This window comes from Monodon monoceros, unplaced genomic scaffold (assembly GCF_005190385.1).
Source record: "Monodon monoceros isolate NGI ecotype Baffin Bay Population unplaced genomic scaffold, NGI_Narwhal_1 Super_Scaffold_3, whole genome shotgun sequence".
Classification (NCBI taxonomy): domain Eukaryota; kingdom Metazoa; phylum Chordata; class Mammalia; order Artiodactyla; family Monodontidae; genus Monodon; species Monodon monoceros.
The window spans coordinates 57731299-57748492 of record NW_021703780.1 but is presented as its reverse complement, the minus strand read 5'-3'; the positions used below and the strand labels follow the sequence as shown (position 1 = coordinate 57748492).

Below are 17194 nucleotides of genomic sequence, written 5' to 3'. Positions count from 1 at the left end.
GGAGCTCACGTTCTAGTTGGAGAGGCGTGTAGCAAGAAAACAAATGCATGTATTATAAATTATAAGCGGTGCTGGGAGAGAGAAGAGAGGGAAACAACCTAAGGCAGGCGTCATGGCGGCCTCTCTGAGGAGGTGATACTGTAGCTGCGGTCTGAAGACCTGGGCTGGGAAAGAGCCGCAAAGGTCCTGGCAGGGGGATCGCTCAGAGGATCAACAGCCCATGGGATGAGCCCTGAGGAAACTCAGTGGAGGCCAGTGTGGCTAGAGCAGTGAGCCCAGGGGAGGGAGGAGAGGAAAGAGGTAGGCGGGCAGAGGCCAGACCACGCAGGCCTTGAGGACTGACAGGACTTGGGCTTTTCCTAAGTTCACTGAGAAGCCACTGCAGGGGTTAAGCAGGCGACGGAAACACTCCAGTTCGGGTTTTTAACTGATAACTGGTTTCTGTGCAAAGACAGGATTCTAGGAGTACGAATAGGAAAACCCAACCCCAAGGCAGACGAGAGATGATGATGGTTTGGACTCGGGTGGAGAGCAGGGCAGAGGAGGGAAGCGGGAAGGTGCGGTGGAGGGGGGATTGGACTCGAGTGTGCCCCGCTCAGGTGTGGGTTTGATGAGCTGGGGGAGGACAGAGGGAGGAGCAGGGCTGGGGTGGGAAGGGTTGGTGATGAATGGGACCTAGATAAGGGCTCAGAGGATGAGCAGAAAGTCTCTCACTCCAGGTGGCCTTTGCCCCTCTGGACCTGTTTCCCTATTTGTAAAGTGGGAATGGGAGATGGACCAAATGGTCTCTTTGGAGCAGGCCAGTTTCGCTCCCCAGTGCCCGGCGTTGTGACCTCAGCAGTGAGGGAGAGATCCGGATGCCCTCCCTGAGGGTCAGCCACAGGTGTGCCGTATTCCAGGCCAGTGCCCACCTAGCCCAGCCCTCTTTCAGCGGGACCCAGCACCTGGGCAGACAGGAGATGAGCTCCTCTGGCATCTCTCATAATGCTCCCTTCAGCAGAGCCCTGGCAACCAGCCTTTCTTGGGATCCCTGGAAGCGCCTGCTAATTGCATTCCTCCTGAGGCTCTTCCTTCTGTCCCTGCTGGAATTGTAAAGGCAGATCCTTCACTTGAGAACCTGGAGTCCAGCCCACCATCTGGCTAACCCCGAGGTTGCCAGCCTCAGGGGGGCCCACACCAAGCCTTTCGGCAGATGAGAGAAAGGCAGCCCTTCCTCAGGTGGATTCAACATCTCACCAGAACCTACCTAGTGACAAGCTGAATATGAAGTACACTTTAGCCCCCAGTGTTCATCAGCCAGATGCCCTTGTTGTGCAGTGAACAACCTGTCTAGCTATACTTGGCAGCCTTAGCCTCTGAAAATGATGGCAAGAAATAGGAGACTGGGCTAGGGGCTGAATCTGTAAAGGAAAGAGGCTGTGTTTTCCTGGGCAACTAGATGAAGAAGGTGTGAGCCTCAATTCCAAAGAGGAAAGTTTACATGTAAGGGAAGTGTGGGATAGCAGTGATGGCAACCCCAACTCCTGCCCCTCTGGGTAACAGGACTGGGGAAGGAGTGTCTTCTCTGGAAGGGCTGGAAGGGACCTGGTTCTACAGGGAAAGCTGAAGAGAGTTAAAAGACGTCATTTGGCCAGGCTGGGTAAAGAACCCGGGAAGGAGGGGTGGCCAGGCAAAGATTGCTCACCAAGGCACCAAAATGTTTGTGGAGGTCTAGTCCTTCTTTTTTCAATTTATTTATTTTTTGTTGGAGTATTGTTGCTTTACAATGTTGTTAGTTTCTGCTCTACAGCACAGTGAATCAGCTATACATGTACACATATCCCCTCTTTTTTGGATTTCCTTCCCGTTAAGGTCACCACAGAGCACTGAGTAGAGTTCCCCGTGCGATACAGTCGGTTCTCATTAGTTATCTATTTTATACATAGTAGTGTATATATGTCAATCCCAGTCTCCCAACTGTGGAGGTCTAGTCCTTTTATTTGTGGTCTGCATGTCTTTCACCTGTGGTGTTTTTGCCATTAAATATTTGAAGAGACTTTTTTTAAGAGTAAAAAGTAGGAGGGCTATTTTGATAAGAAGACACCACAGTCTGTATTACCTGTGTCTATGGGGTCTGTGGGACACCTCCTCCCCACAGCATCACATGAAGCCGTAGATGAGAAGGTCTTGTCAACCTAAGACGCCTGCCCTGGTTGGCTGGGGTGGGCTGCCATTGACAGGATTTCAGCAAGAGAGTGCCACGATCAGGTCTAGATTTTAGAACAACCCTCCAGGATTCAGGGTGCGGAGTGGGTTGGAGGGGCAGGAAAACAGGGAGAACCATCAGGAGGCTCCTACCTAATCCAGGGGAGATGAGACGGTCGGTGCTGGTGTCGAGGAAAGGGAAGCTGGGGCAGGACTGGTGACTGATGGGGGAGGTGAGTGGGGAGAAAATGACCCCCGATTTCTAGCCCCAGTCACCGAGTAGGGCTTTTCACGTGGAGAACTGAGGGAGGAAAGGGGGCAGGGCAGCCGTGACTTCTTTTTTGAGACATGACAAATGGGAGGAGACTGGGAGGATGTGGAGTGGCCCTCCCAGCACAGGGTTAAAGTCCCTTGCCCTTTCTCATACCCTCCGTAGCCCCCTCTACACACACAGGGTCTGTCGGTTCCCCAGCCCAGACTGGGGAAGACACTGTTGACTGATCCTCAGGGTCCCATGGTGACTTCTACTGAGATCATCTCAAGAGCAGTTCCCTTGGAGTCCTGGACTTCAGTCCCAGGCTCTTCAAAGAGGCCACCCAGCCCTGAAGATGCCCCACTATCCCCTGCCCTCCCTTGCTCTCTGGGCAATCGGGGCTCCAAGGGACAAAGTCCCCCTTCAGCCACTGCTGGGAGCCCAAAAAGATGTGGAGTCAGGCTGACCTCGGTCTGCATCCCAGGCCTGCTGCTTCTTTGCTGTGTGACCATGGGCAAGTCACCCAACCTCTCTCACTCTTGGCGTCCCCGCTTTTAATGGGACTATTGGTAACTCCTGATCACGAGCCTTAACACATTAATGTTTGCTCCCCACTGCTCCCACAGAAGGCATGTGATGCTGCTGTGTAGACATTGATGGGCCACCCAGGCTCGCTAGCTTAATTCATGATAATCCCAGGTGTCCACTATGTCATGGGCCTGGCCTCATCGAGCCCTGGACCCTCCGGCCAGTGGGGAACCCAAAGCCTGAGCTTTAGTGTCCCTGCCTTAAGGCTGGCTGGTTTGGCCTTGTCCCCTTTTTCCTACTTGCCCCAGTCTGGCAGGGTCAGTCCCCCAAGAATCAGCTCCTGGGAAGGGGCATGGCCTCCGGGCCCCCAGTGAGCTCCTGAGATCTGGGGCTGATGGGGGCCTGCAGTTTGATGAGTGGCTGCTTGAAGCCTCCAGGCCGGCCCACCCTCTGCTGCAACGGGAGAAAGCTGAGGGGGTGAGGAGGGGCGGTGTGCAGAGGGGCAGTGTGAAGATTTTTCTCATGCCCTGGGAGCCTCCTGTGGCAGTGCGGTTGGGAGGCCTGTGCAGAAATGGGCCACCAGGGCAAGAAACTGGCCCAACCTAGGGTCCCTTCCTCAGCAAAGTCCTTCTTGCCACCCCTGGGACCTCACAGTGGAAAGAGACCCAACGGGCTGCTCCTTCCTGGTTATCCCCCTACCCCTAGTTGTCCCTCAGTTCCTCATCCATAAAGTAGGGTGACAAGAACCTCTTTCAAATGGTGGCCAGGAGGATTTACAGAAATAGGGAATAGGGAATCACCTGGGATGTTCTGAGCACACGGCAAGGTTTGGAAATTTTAAACATATGCACAGTGACCCTCCCTGAGCTCAGGATGGCTTGACGCCTCCTACAGCTCTGCACCTGGACACCCGAAACAAGTCCTCAGTCACCTCAGTGCAGATGAGGGCCAAGGTTACCTGGGAAGACTATGGGACCACACCTGCTCTACCCTGTCCTATGTATGTGGCCTTGAGCAAGTGACCAGCCTCTTGGAGCCTTACTTCTCAACTGTGAAATGGTATTACTTTCCCACTGGGTGGTTGAGGGGCTTCAAAAAGATAATATGCCTGAAGTGCTCTGTACAGTGTACCTGGGAAAGGTTCTCAAAACGTGCATTGTGGTGATGGTGATGGTCATGGTCATGGTGATGCTGGTGCTGATGGAGGTGCTGATGGTGGTGGTGCAGGTGAGAAAGGAGCTAGACGGCAAGGATGTCAGGACCCATCTTCTCTCTCAGCTCTTCTTCATCGCCTCGCCTTATCTCTTTCCCTACTTTTCTCTCCCCTCCCCCTTCTTCCTCATCCTCTTACCCCCTTCTCCTCCTACCTGTTCTCTCTCCCCTCATCCTCCCTCCCTCTCTCTCCTTTCCTTCTTCCTCCTTCCCCTCCCCCTTCCTCCTTCTCCTTTCCTCTCCCACAACAAGCCTGGCAGGAAGGCTGTGTCCTGGACTCAGTGCCTCTGTAATGAGTCCTGGGATGGGGGCAGAGAGCTCTTCTCTGGCTCACCCATTTTCTATTCAGCCTCTCCCCTCCCTGGCGGGTGGGGAGCCTTGGGGTCACCCCTCACCTCACGTGGCCGCTCAGTGGTCCTGCCCCTTTGCTGCAGCCCTGGTCCTCCGGGGACAGCGGACAGTGCCACTGTCCTGGAACCCCAGCCTTAGTGGTTCAGCCCCGAGATTCTGCAATGGTGTGCAGCTCAATTATTCTCATACTTGCCTTTGCCTGGGCAGGTGCCCCTTCTCCGTGTGTGAGGACTTCACACCTGTGCCCTTATCAGAGGTCCTCCGACACCCACCCACCTCCTGCCTCACCTTTGGTCCCTCTCCAGCAGCACATCTGAACCCCCAGCTCCCAGGCGTGGGAGGAAACCCAGACCCATAGGCCCAGGCAGGCTGACCCAGGAGGCTGCTGTCTGTACCTACAGGACAGACAGAGGAAGCATCTGCCACACCAGCATCCGTGGCCCTGTGACGGGGGTCAGCATTCAGCTCATGACAAGGGTCAGGGATCGTTCCACGCCAAGGATCCAGGCTGCTCGTGACAAGGATCAGAGTTTAAATTGCGCCTGGGGTCAGGTTCCGACACAACAAGGGGCAGGAATGTCTGCTTTGGCTGTCATCTGTGTTGGTGCGTCCCCTGGCCACCCTGAAGGTGCTTCTCCCTGACCCAGGCTGCCCCGTGATGCCCTGGGTGTCCAGGTCAGAACAGCTGGAGCCTGATGCCGCAGGGGGTGGTGAGAGTAGGGCTGAGCAGACAGACAGCCAGGCCCCATGCCTACTACTCCAACCTACCCACTCCCTGCCTCAACCTCTCTCCTCTCTGCCCCTGCCCTCCACCCAGGCCGCAACGTGAGCCGCAGCTGCACTGACGAGGGCTGGACGCCCCTGGAGCCTGGTCCCTACCCCGTTGCCTGTGGCTTGGATGACAACGCATCGAGTTTGGACGAGGTGGGCCTCAGTGCACCCCACACACACACGCTAGAGTACTTGGGCCTGCTAGTTCCTTCCACTCTCTCCCACCAAGGGGCACAGTTGCCTTCCATGTCGGAGCCAGGACTCCCAGGGTCTGCCCTCCTCAAGCCTCCTCCCTCTCCAGGCCCACATTCCCAGCAGCGCATCCCCTGGCTCCCCTGACAGGGTCCAAGAGGGGGCTTCCAGGAGGATGACTCACAGCATCAAAGCAGAAGTAGCACCCCCAGGCCAGGCCACTCCACTCCCTCGTGGGAGCCTTGATACAGCCCTGGCAGGGCAGACAGAGCCCATCCCACCTGTCACATGCAGAAGAGAAACTGAGGTGCGGACCCCGGAATGAACCAGCCTCAGATACCCAGGAGCCAGTCAGGGGCAGGGACAGGGACAGGACTATTGTCCTCAGTCCCAGGATGGGGATCTGCCCTGGAGCAGGTGGAGCATAGGTGGTCTCTGTAAGGATGTGGGGCCAGGAGCCAGGGAAGGATATTGATGGGGAGGCTGGTGTATAACTGAAGTCCCGAGCTAGGAGCCCCTCGCTGCTTTGGTGGGTGAATGTAGTCTGTCTGTGATGACCTCTGTCCCACCCCCAAAGCCCTTCACAGACAAGGCTTTCACTTCTCCCAAGAGGGCAGCAATTTCCTCAGAGGCCTTAAAAGCCCACCAGATCCTCGGGCAGGATCCTTCTTGACCACTGGCCTCTGTTCCAGCAGGGTGTGGAAGGTGGGGAGGAAGGAGGGGCGGCCCAGTGACCATGGCTCTGCGTGTGTGTCCATGGGGAGGGGCCAGCAGGAAGCCCTTGGTGTCCAGCTTTGTCCCTCCTCCCGCTAAATCCAGCCTCTGAGAGTCCCAAATGGGAAATTACCCTCCCCCTAGCGTCTTCTTTACCATTGTCCATTCCTCGCCACTTGGTGAGAGGGCCTCATGTCGGGGGTCTGAAGGGCAAGCAGTCTTGTGCTTGAGGATGTCAAGCCCAAAGCTGGCCCAGAAGGGCTGTTGGACACGTGACTGAAGAATGAATGGATGGACCAATGGGTCGTGTGAGGTCTTCGCTCCTTCCCCCGCTGACATTTCCCTTGTGAAGGAGCGGAGAAAGGGCATTCAACCCCCTCCCGACCCTGGGAAGCAGTCCTGTCTCATCTGTGGAAACCAGGGAGAAAGGGGCTCTGGGAACTGGAAGGGGCCACTCAGCTACTCCCGGGAGCCCTGGGCCTCAGGCTCCTCATCTGCCAAGGCAGGGATGGGAGGCAGGATGTATAGGGCACCCCGCCTCTGCCAGCACCCCCTAGGTGAGTCCCCCCACCCCCGCCCAAGATCCTCACCCACCTCCCTCTAGCAGCAGCAGACAATGTTCTACAATTCTGTGAAGACTGGCTACACCGTCGGCTACAGCCTGTCCCTCGCCACCCTCCTGGTCGCCACTGCCATCCTGAGCCTGTTCAGGTGAGGACCAGCTCCTGCAACAGGTCTCAAAGCAGACCAGCCAGGTCACTCCTCACCCAGGCATGCTCTGCCCCCTCCGCTGTCAGCTCCCAGGTATCACACAGTCCTTCCCCAGCGCCCCCGCCAGGCCAGCCTCCCCTAGAGACAGCAGGGTGCTCGAAGTGCTCACCTGTGTCGGCCTCATCCCTCACAGGATGCCCTGTACCTGGGGATAGGGCACCAGAGGGCGGGGCCTGTGCCCTGGAATGAGGCACCTGCAAGCCAGGCTGCACACATGGGTAGGACACCTGGGGACAGGGCCCCCCTTCGGGGTGGGGTCTGCATTCAGAGGCTACAAGCCCTACCCTTCCTCCGAGCACTGGACTTGTTGGTTGGGGTGGGGGTCTGAGGCCCCTTCGGCCTCCTAGATCTGGCCACCTCCCACAGGAAGCTCCACTGCACGCGGAACTACATCCACATGCATCTCTTCATATCCTTCATCCTGAGGGCCACCGCTGTCTTCATCAAAGACTTGGCCCTCTTCGACAGCAGGGAGTCGGACCACTGCTCCAAGGGCTCGGTGAGGACCTGCCCAGGCCCACCTCCCTGGCCCACCTCTGCCATCTCTCACCTGAATCTCCTCTTCTCCCTCTCCCTCTCCTCCCTCCTGTCTCCCCTTTTCTCTCTCTCTCTCCCTTTCTCTCTCTCCCTCTCTCTTTCTCTCTCTCTCTCCAAAGATGGCCCCCCTCCGACCCTGCCTGCCAGCTCCTTGGATCCCGCTTCCCTCCCAGCAGCAGGAGATGCTGCTTGGCCATCTGGGAGTTCACACACCTACTCCTGCCAATGAAAAACACCTCTCCTGGGTGCAAAGTGGTACACTTCGTGCCAGAGCCCACAGCCCCCTTCCCGCCTCTGCTGCTAACTTCCTATGTGACCTTAGGGAAATCCCTTCCTCAGTTTCCCCATCGTGCAAGGACATTCAAGCTTCCTTCCATCCCTCCTCTCTGCCATCTGCATACCCATGGCTCTGCTCACTGTGCCCCCCTTCCTACTCCCCCCGTTGCCTTCTGGAGCCAGTCCAAACCCACACAGCCCTCCTCTTCTTCTATTCTTCCCCTGCCCTCAGTCACTCTGGACCTTCCTAGGCAAGGGAGCTTAAGAGAGCATTTAAGGAATTCATCGCCCATCACTAAGGGGTCCATCTGCAGGTGATTCTGTGCTCAGGGCCTCCTCCCTCAGTGCCCCCTGAGCTGAGACAGAGAGCTCAAGACCAGCCCTGGCTCCCATTCGTCCCTTGTGGTCAGTGACTTTTTGCCTCATGAGTGACCTCGGAGACAGTGCATTATTTCAGGGTTCAGAAGTACCTTCTCCCCAGAGAGTGAAATTGAAAGTGAATCTCCCCAGGGAGTTCCCTGGCTGTCCAGTGGTTAGGAATCCACGTTCTCACTGCCAAGGCCCCAGGTTTGATCCCTGACCTGGGAACTGAGATCCCACAAGCCGCGAGGTGTGGCCAAAAAAAAAAAAAGTGACTTTCTCCAGAGAGTGATGGTGGTATCTCAGGCATCTCGACAAGGGGGAGGGGAGCCACCCTGGCCATTCCCAGAGCGCCTCAGATGATCCAGCCTGGGAGTAGGGCTCAGACCTGTGTGAGCCCCGGAGCCTGGGGAGCAGCCTGAAGCCTCCAGCGCACTTGTTGAGGATAATTGTGGAAATGAGCTTCCCGATTCATTAGCAGCCCTGTGAAGCTTTTCTAAGGCAAGGAGAAGCACAGATAATAGTCCTGTTAAAGAGCTGAGTTATTCTTGCTGTAAAGCAGGTGAGGGAAGGTGGGGGAAACAGACTGCCTGTAACAGGAGGGACTGAAGTAAGACCTGAGGAAGGACTTTCCAACCATTGGGAGAGGAGGGTAGGCTGCTCTCTGAGGGTGCCTCAAAGCCGAGGGCACAGGAGGAAAGGGTGGGAACCTGTGTTCTGGGTACAAGGAGGAATGAAATCAGAGGGGCTTCCTGGAGGAGGGTGGCTTTAAGCTCTGGCTTATAGGTATCTGGGCTCAATCTGAAACAGCAGATAATTTCTGGGAGAGGACAGATGGCCCAGAAGACCTGCTAATCATGCGAGCTGGGCCGCCCAGAGCCCCTGATTTCCCTGCCCAGGGGTCTCCCTAACTCCTCCATTGTCCTCACCTGCCTGGGGAACCCCTTCTTCCTCTAGCTCCTCTGGCCCCCAGGAGGAAGGATCATCCCTCCACTCTCTTCTTTTTCCTAACTTCTACTTCACCCTCCTCTTCCCTCTTCTCCGTCCCCATCTTTCCCCCAACAATTCCATCTAAACCCCACTCCACAGTCCACAGCCCATATCCCTACACTTTCAAGGGATTCTTGCTAATGCAAGCAAGAATACGTCTTCCAGCTACCTTCAATCGTAATAGGAATAAGATAAATGAGTAGCGGAGATGGTAAGTGGATGGGTTGGTAGCTGGATGACTGAGTAAATAGTGTGTGGATGACTAAGTGGAAGGATAGATGGATAAAGTAAGAAAAATTGGATAGATCATGGGCGGGGGTATATTGGTGGTTGGATGGATGAGCAGATTGATGGACAAGTGGATAAATGAATGGATGGATAGACGTCTAGGTGTGTGGGTTGGTAGTGGATGTCTAGTATGTGGATAGTAGATGAATGGAGAGATAGACAGGTGAGTCTGTGGAGGGACTGATAGATGGAAGACGATGGATGCAGATAGATAGTTAATGGTTGGATGCATGGATGGTAGATGGATAGATGGGTGAGTTGGCAGTGGATGTCTGGTGGGTGGGTGGTTAAGTAAGTGGACAAATAGATAGGTGGGTAGGTGGATGGTTGGATGGGTAGGTGGGTGGTATATATATCTATAGATATATAGATAGGAAGATGAATAGATGATAAATTGATGGGTGGATAATTAAAATTGCAAGCTTATTCCAACGCATCAGATGATGTAAAATTAGGGATAATGGGAAAACCACTGAGTATATTTCTAAGGGAATAATACGAAAATAACTAAGAGAGTAAGTTGGCTGTACTGCAATCCTGTTTGTCACCCCAGACAGAGATGTGGGCAGGCAGGGACCCCTGCTAGCTCCACTGGGCCCCCCTCTTCTCCTCCCCCTGCAGGTGGGCTGTAAGGCTGCCGTGGTGTTATTCCAGTACTGTGTCATGGCCAACTTCTTCTGGCTGCTGGTGGAGGGCCTCTACCTGCACACCCTGCTCGCCGTCTCCTTCTTCTCCGAGAGGAAGTACTTCTGGGGGTACATATTCATCGGCTGGGGTATGGTACCAGGGAGGGCTGCCAGGCTGGGAACAAGGGGGCAAAGCCTGGGGAGCTCATTAGGGGGTGGGTACCAACCCAGCCTGCTGCCTTAGGTCTTGCTGGGCTGCAGATCCTGCCTGCAAGGCACTTGGCCGTGGGTTGATAAAAGTCCTCCCGTCATCTAACCCCTGGGCAGGTGCCTTCTGGCTGCGGCTGCACCTCGAGCTGACCCATGGAACAGACAGGTTCTCTGAGCATCCTTCCATTTCCCCTCCAGTCCTTGAAACACACAGGACCGCTGCTAGTCTATACAGTGCCTCTGCCAAAATGAGAAAACGAGTCCCCTTTAGGCAGACACAGTCCCTCAGACATAGAGCTTCACCCCCTCAATGAGGCATCTTTGCGCACTGAGCTACCTATATATGCCACCATACGTGGCCACGTTGGAAACGCACCCTTTTCTCTCCCTGGCTCTTCCTCCTTGATCTCCCCCTCTTCCTGCCACACTCTCTCCTCTTTCTCTCTCCTTTGGCCCTGACAGGGGTGCCCAGCACATTCACCATGGTGTGGACCATCATCAGAATCCATTTTGAGGATTACGGGTGAGCTGTCACCCCACCCCGTCCTCCTGGCTGCTGTCACTCGGGGCAGATCCCCCGGGTGGGATGAGGGGGACCAGGGAGTAACAGACTCTGGACCAGTGGTCTCTAAAGGGTTTGGGGGCAGAGCCGGGGACAACAGGAGGACTGCTGACTCTCTCTGGCCGAGGACGATCTCTCTCATTCTCCCCCACCATACCCTGCCCAGATGCTGGGATACCATCATCTCCTCACTGTGGTGGATCATAAAGGCCCCCATCCTCGCCTCCATCTTGGTAAGGCCTCCTCCCACCACTTAGGGATGGGGAGACTGAGGCCCGGAGTGGGTAGACAACTGACCAAGGTCCCACAGGAAATTCATGTCTAGGTCAGAACTGAACCCTAGGCTTCCCAATGCCTAATGCAGGACTGTCCCCAGCCCTTTCCCCACCAGTTTTTCCTCTAGAGTAGGGAAAGCAGATTGGGAGGCCCAGCCCTTAGGGATGTGAGGGAGAGTTCCTGGATGACTTTCCCAAAGCGGGAAGAGGTAGGGGAGAGGTAAGATGGATGGATAGCTGGGCCCTGGGGAAGAAGACAGGCCATCAGCCCAGGGGGCTGGACACCCTGCCTCCCCTCTCTGACCACCCGACCTTGGCCCCCACCCACCAGGTGAACTTCATCCTCTTTATTCGCATCATCAGAATCCTGGTTCACAAACTGCGGGCCCCGGATGTCGGGAAGAGTGGCAGCAGCCCATACTCGTGAGTATGGGCCCAGGGCCCCGGCTCTCCCGGTATCCCCAGCCCCAGTCCCCAAATCATCCCACGTCCCCTGGAAGCCCCCCTCCAGAATCATCAAAAACCCACCTTGCTCTTGCCCACCTCTGCCCCCATGGCCTGGCTCAGTGCACGAGTGTCCCCTGCCCAGTCCCACCCTCACCAGGCCCATGAGTCCCAGGTCTGCTTCTCCTGCATGACTTACCTAGCAGGTGATCGGCCCCGCTGTGTATCTGCCGTCAAGCTAGGGAGCTCGAGAACACAGTAGATAACCTGTGTCCTGTTCACACCGTGTGCCCAGTCCCTGCCATGGGCCTGGCACAGAAAAGGGGCACAGTAGATGCATGCCCCGGGGGAGCCCCCAGTCTACCAAGGAAATGGCCATATTCGGGACTCAGTCCTCCCTGAGAGTAGTAACAGCATCCACAGGTTACATGCCAGGTGTGTGCAATGGGGTTTCCAAGCATCATCTCATTTCGTCTGTACAGTCTCCTCCAGATTGTCCCCATTTCACAGATGAGGAAACTGACACATACTCCCTCCTCCTCTAGGGTTTGGGAGCACATCGTCTTGGCAGAGGGAGGGCACGGTGTCTGTGGGACAGGGGTCATATCCTTGCTTGGAAAGGTGTGAGGGCTCTTCCTGTGCTTGGGGGGCCTGGAGAACAGGCAGGCTTTCATGAGAGCAACAAGGCTGGAAGACAGAACTGCAGAAACATGAATGGGGTGGCTGTGGGAGGGTGAGTCGGTCTGTGTGCCCACAGATGGGAACAGGAGATTGATTATCAGCACTGCACAGACAAGACAAACCTGGGGTGTCCTACAGGGGCCTTCCAGTCCTGTGATCCAGAATGTTCTCCTGGGCCTGTCTTCTCTCTGGGGAATCTGTGCTGTGGTTCTAAGATTCCTGGCTAGAATGTCACGAGCTGCTGGATTTAGGATTCTATTCTGGAATCCTGTGATTCTCTCTGATGAGACTAAGACTCCCGTTCCTGGTGTGACAGCACTTCCTCCCTCGGGGTGTGGAGGTGGAGCTTCCCTTCCAGTTTGAGAAAGGAAGGCCCTGCAGGGGTCTGCAGTCTCCCAGGGGGTAGCACATCAGGCCTGTGCCCCCTCCTCCTCTACTTTCCCTGTGGGGCCTTGTTTTCCCCAACATACAACTGCTCAAAAGGGCTTGAATCTGAGGCAAAGAGAGCCGGTCATCACCAGGTCCATGTGGGTGAGGTGGAAACTGAACAGCTGTTGGCAGGCAGAAGGGGTGGGGGGAGTAGGAGATGGAGCTCCCCGCGGAGGGACTGTCAGCTCCCACTCTCCACCTCCCCACAAGCCTCCAATTTAAAGAAAGCCTCCATCTGTCAGCCTCAGGCGCGTGGGATAGGTTTGCAGTCAAGGAGCGGTGGGCAGTGCTCGGGACACTGGCGTGGCTGGGGACCAGGTCCAGGAAGGAGTGGAGGGGCAAGGCCAGCTCCTCTGCCCCCAGTTTGCTGTGGGTCCTCGGGCCCAGGGCTAGGCCACCCTGGACTGACTGTCAAGGCAGGAGACACAGAGGCAGAGACACACTCACCCCTCAGACCTCTCCCAGCCAGGGAACTGTGGGTTCACACTGCCTGGACCAGCTATGAGGTCAAGTGGCTGGGAGGCCTGAAACAGGATGAGCTCTGCTCCATGGGAAAGGGGCGAGTCATTTAGAGTGACTGTGGACCCTGCTGAGCACACATGGCCGGTGAAGGAGGAGCTGGTCCTCCAGAGAATTCTGAGGGTGCATGTATTGGTGTGGGGAGCGGGGGTGGGGCGGAAAAGGGTGTAATCCCAGAAAAGGTGGCAACTCCTGGGGAAGTAGATACAGCAGAGAAGCCAAAGACAGGGCTTTACTAGTTGACCCTGAGTCATCCTTGGTGACCAGGCACAAACTTGAGCACCCATTATCCTCCCAAGTGGCCTCGGGCATCTGTGGTCAGCAACCCAATTACAAAAACTTACTTCCCAAACGCCCTCATTTCCAGTAGAGTATTGGTCTCTCATAAATGCACTGTATTTCATAGCACCCAAAGCGCTTCCAAGTTTACAGTGGGCCCTGCTTCTATTACTTGACCATGTTGAGCATACACTTGCCCCATTGTACAGATTGGAGAAACTGAGACCAGGGGAAGGGAAACCAGGATCTCCTGTTGCTCAAGAAACTATCCCCATTAGCGGCCATAGAGCCTGAAATACCACTATTACACGTAATCCTTGGGATTGAGCCCTGGCCCTCCTTTATACTCCCTCCTCCAGAAAGTGAAAATAGAGGGGTTTCTCTCTCCTTGCAAGCTACATTTGCTAGGATTCTTTATCCACTTACTTCTAGTCAAATTTGACCAGTGGGAGGCTCTGGAAGGGTATTAGATAGGACAAAGGGGAGGGAAGCTACAGACTTTCTTTCATGGCTCCAGCATTGACTCTGGCATGGTCTCTGGCATTGACTATACCTCTTTGTGGCTCAAGCTCATTCAAGAAGCCCTTCTCAACATGTTTCCATCTCATTCAAGGGACTCCTCCCATGTTGATTTTAGCACTTACTTAGTAAGGCCTCTACCATAGGATCCCAACCCTTTCCAGGTAGCCCTGTCCTTGGGTTCTGGTAAAGCCAGCTCTTCCCTTTGTCCCTCCTTCACTGGAGCTGAAAGTCCAAGGGAGGAGGCCCAGGGGGCATGAGGTCATAGGCACTGCAGATATGGAACAGAAACAGTTGTGGACATAGGACTGATGGGAACCAACAGTCTATCCTCACACATCCTGGTCGTTGTCCCTGTCTTCTGTGCCCCATGTGCGTACATGTGTGGACACCCATACCCACTGCCTGCCCCTCCCCTGCCCCCAGGAGGCTGGCCAAGTCCACCCTTCTGCTGATCCCCCTGTTTGGAGTGCACTACATCATGTTTGCCTTCTTCCCCGACAACTTTAAGGCTGAAGTGAAAATGGTCTTTGAGCTCGTCGTGGGGTCTTTCCAGGTATGAACTGTGGACTTAAGGCTGCGTTCTTCTCTGGGCTTTAAGGGAGGAAATTCACCTGGGGCCTTGGCCTCTTGCCGCTAGATTCCAATCTTTTCATTGCAATAAGTATTTATTAAGCACAACTGTATGTTTGGCCCTTTGTTTCACCAGGGGAACACAGGGGTGGGGCAGGGTTTGGGGCTCCCAGGGTCTGTCTACCTCACCTCTCCCGCTCCCTTCCTCCCCAGGGTTTTGTGGTGGCCATCCTCTACTGCTTCCTCAATGGCGAGGTAAGCCCCTCTCAGACCTTGGGGGTCAAGGAACAGAACTCTGGTAGCCCCAACGTCCAAAACCCCTGACGGGATATGTGCAGAGCAAAGAAGAGTCAAACCTTGCTACTCCAGCTGTGGTCCTCAGACTAGTAAATCAGTGATGGCACCTAGGACCTTGTTTAAAATGCTGATTTCTGGGCCCACCCCAGGCCTGCTGACTCTGAATCTGCTTTTAAGAAAACCTCAGGGGATTCATGTGCACATCAGAGTTTTAGAAGTGCTGTGTTAGGTGGCTGTGTGCAGAGTGAGTGGGGATGGGTGAAGTGAAGCCTGAGTCACTGTGGAGCCCTGGTTACAAAGCACAGAAGTCTATTGGGATGAGCTCAAGGTGAGCTGGAGGGCAGGGATCAGGAGATTGGGCCGCATACCTCTCCCTCCCTGGACTGAATTCTCTGATCCTCTCTGGCTCCCACCTCCCCCCACTCCAATCCCTTGATTTGACCTGGCCCCTAGGAGGTCCCATCTCTGCACTGCCCAAGGTAGCATCTGGGCTTTCAAGTTAGATTCCCCAAGAGGCTATGACTGTCTGGCTCACACACCCTAGACAGAGTGCAGCCCAATCTGCAATGCAGGAGGCTTCACAGGGGCGCGCCTGACCACCCTCCCTTCTCCCAGGTGCAGGCAGAGCTGCGGCGGAAGTGGCGGCGCTGGCATCTGCAGGGCGTCTTGGGTTGGAACCCCAAATACCAGCACCCGTCAGCAGGCAGCAGCGGGGCCACGTGCAGCACTCAGGTCTCCATGCTGACGCGCGTCAGCCCCGGCGCGCGCCGCTCCTCCAGCTTCCAGGCCGAAGTCTCCCTGGTCTGACCGCCAGGTGCCCAGGCGGGTGGGCGGCCCCTCCCGTCCGCACCGCCCCCCACCCCGCGCGGCAGCGGGGGGCAAAGGCCTGCCAGGCGAGGTCAGCCCCAGCCCTGAGCTCGGAGGCTGCCCGGGCACCCCCAGCTCACTGTCCGGAAGCCCCTGGAGAACGCTGCCCTTGCGCCTGCCTGGGGAGACGATGGGGGAGAGCTGGGAGCTCCTACCTAGAAGATGAGGGGTGGAGCTCAGTCTTCAGACTCCGCCCCCAAAGGCCCCCTCCGCCCATTAAGGGCAAGAAATCTGCATACTCTCACCTGATTCCACGGCCTGGTAGATCTCGCTACCCACCCGAGGAGGGCCACCGCCTATCCCCTGACAATGCATGTGGGAACGTGGTGTGATCTGAGGGGACAAAGGTCTTGCCCCAAAAGGTCACCTGCCACCGCCACCTCGACAGTGCCTGAAGTTCCACCATTGCTGTCAGTTTCCTTTGGGTTAAGCATCACCATTCAGGCATCTCTCCAAAGACGCGGTCCCCTCCCTCAGTGCCTCCTCATAGCTGCCAGCTCTTCAGGGTGAATGAGTTTTTCTGCCTCCGGCAGATGCGGTTGTAAACGAGGGGTTTTAGTTCGGGGAGGGCAGCTATCTTCATAGTCCCCGCTAAAGTGGAGTCATCCCGGGATGGCTGGAACAATCCCAGGAGCTTGCCACCAGCCCTACCAATCCTTATGGGCTGTGGGAGCTGCCCCTGGCTGCCTACCTATGTGCCAACTATTAGGACCGGGCTCAAAGATGTACACTCTTGGGCCCCTTAATCCTCAGAGCAACCCAGCAAGGCGGGCGCTACTGTCCCTATTTCACAGTGAGCCTCACAGAGAGCAGGTACCTCATCTTGTCACACAGACAGCATTTGAACTCAGATCTTGCTGATGGGAAAGTGAAAGCACAGACTCTTAACTGCTGCCTTTTATATATTGTAACAAGCTGGATCCTCTTGCTTATTTGTATCACCACTGATATTGTTATTACCACCATCCCGCAAACCCCATTCCCACCCCACCCTCCCTGGAGTGTGGCTGAGGAGTCCCCCAGCCCATGTATCATCTGGACAAGAGCCTGGTGGCTGTCGTGTCCTGTGTCCGCCCTGCACCCCTGTGGCCACACGGCTTCCTACTCACGCCCCAGCCAGAAGATCCCCTTGGGACTGCAAACAGGCTTGTGCAACAGTAAACACTGGGTTGGATTCGCTTGGTTTTCCTGGTGGTTGGTGTTCCCATGTGGGCTAAAATGGAGACCAGCTTCCAACTTGCGGCCATGCCCCCCACCCCCCTTCGAAGGAGGGCTGGTCCAAGACATCACTGAAACCAGATGCCACCACCCCTCTGGCTTCCATGTGAGGAACACACAGTTCTAAGGGCTTTCAACTCACATCTTGTTGAGTGGTACCCTCTCTCCTCTGAGTGTGGTGAAGTTATACCCCGTCCTCGTAGTGTCCTCCCACCCCCTGAATCCAACCAAGAAGAGAGAGTTCTATTCTTGGATCTATACAGAACAG

General features: G+C 55.8%; 1 protein-coding gene across 6 annotated transcripts in view; it reads left to right on the top strand.

Annotated features, from left to right (window-relative positions):
• The window catches only part of VIPR1 (vasoactive intestinal peptide receptor 1), a 33044-nt gene extending 16163 nt beyond the window's left edge, over positions 1 to 16881 (top strand). For 2 of the 6 annotated variants that reach the window (XM_029244446.1, XM_029244448.1), the window contains 10 exons: positions 5346 to 5452; positions 6810 to 6916; positions 7343 to 7475; positions 10049 to 10202; positions 10726 to 10786; positions 10992 to 11058; positions 11432 to 11523; positions 14398 to 14527; positions 14758 to 14799; positions 15457 to 16881. In XM_029244446.1, the coding sequence (XP_029100279.1) occupies positions 5346 to 5452; positions 6810 to 6916; positions 7343 to 7475; positions 10049 to 10202; positions 10726 to 10786; positions 10992 to 11058; positions 11432 to 11523; positions 14398 to 14527; positions 14758 to 14799; positions 15457 to 15648 (1085 nt within the window). In that variant the 3' untranslated portion in view covers positions 15649 to 16881. Of the gene's footprint in view, positions 1 to 5345; positions 5453 to 6809; positions 6917 to 7342; positions 7476 to 10048; positions 10203 to 10725; positions 10787 to 10991; positions 11059 to 11431; positions 11524 to 14397; positions 14528 to 14757; positions 14800 to 15456 lie in introns of those variants that run through there. The other 4 variants (XM_029244449.1, XM_029244447.1, XM_029244450.1 and 1 more) reach the window with 4 other exon arrangements.
• The last annotated feature ends 313 nt before the right edge of the window (positions 16882 to 17194 follow it).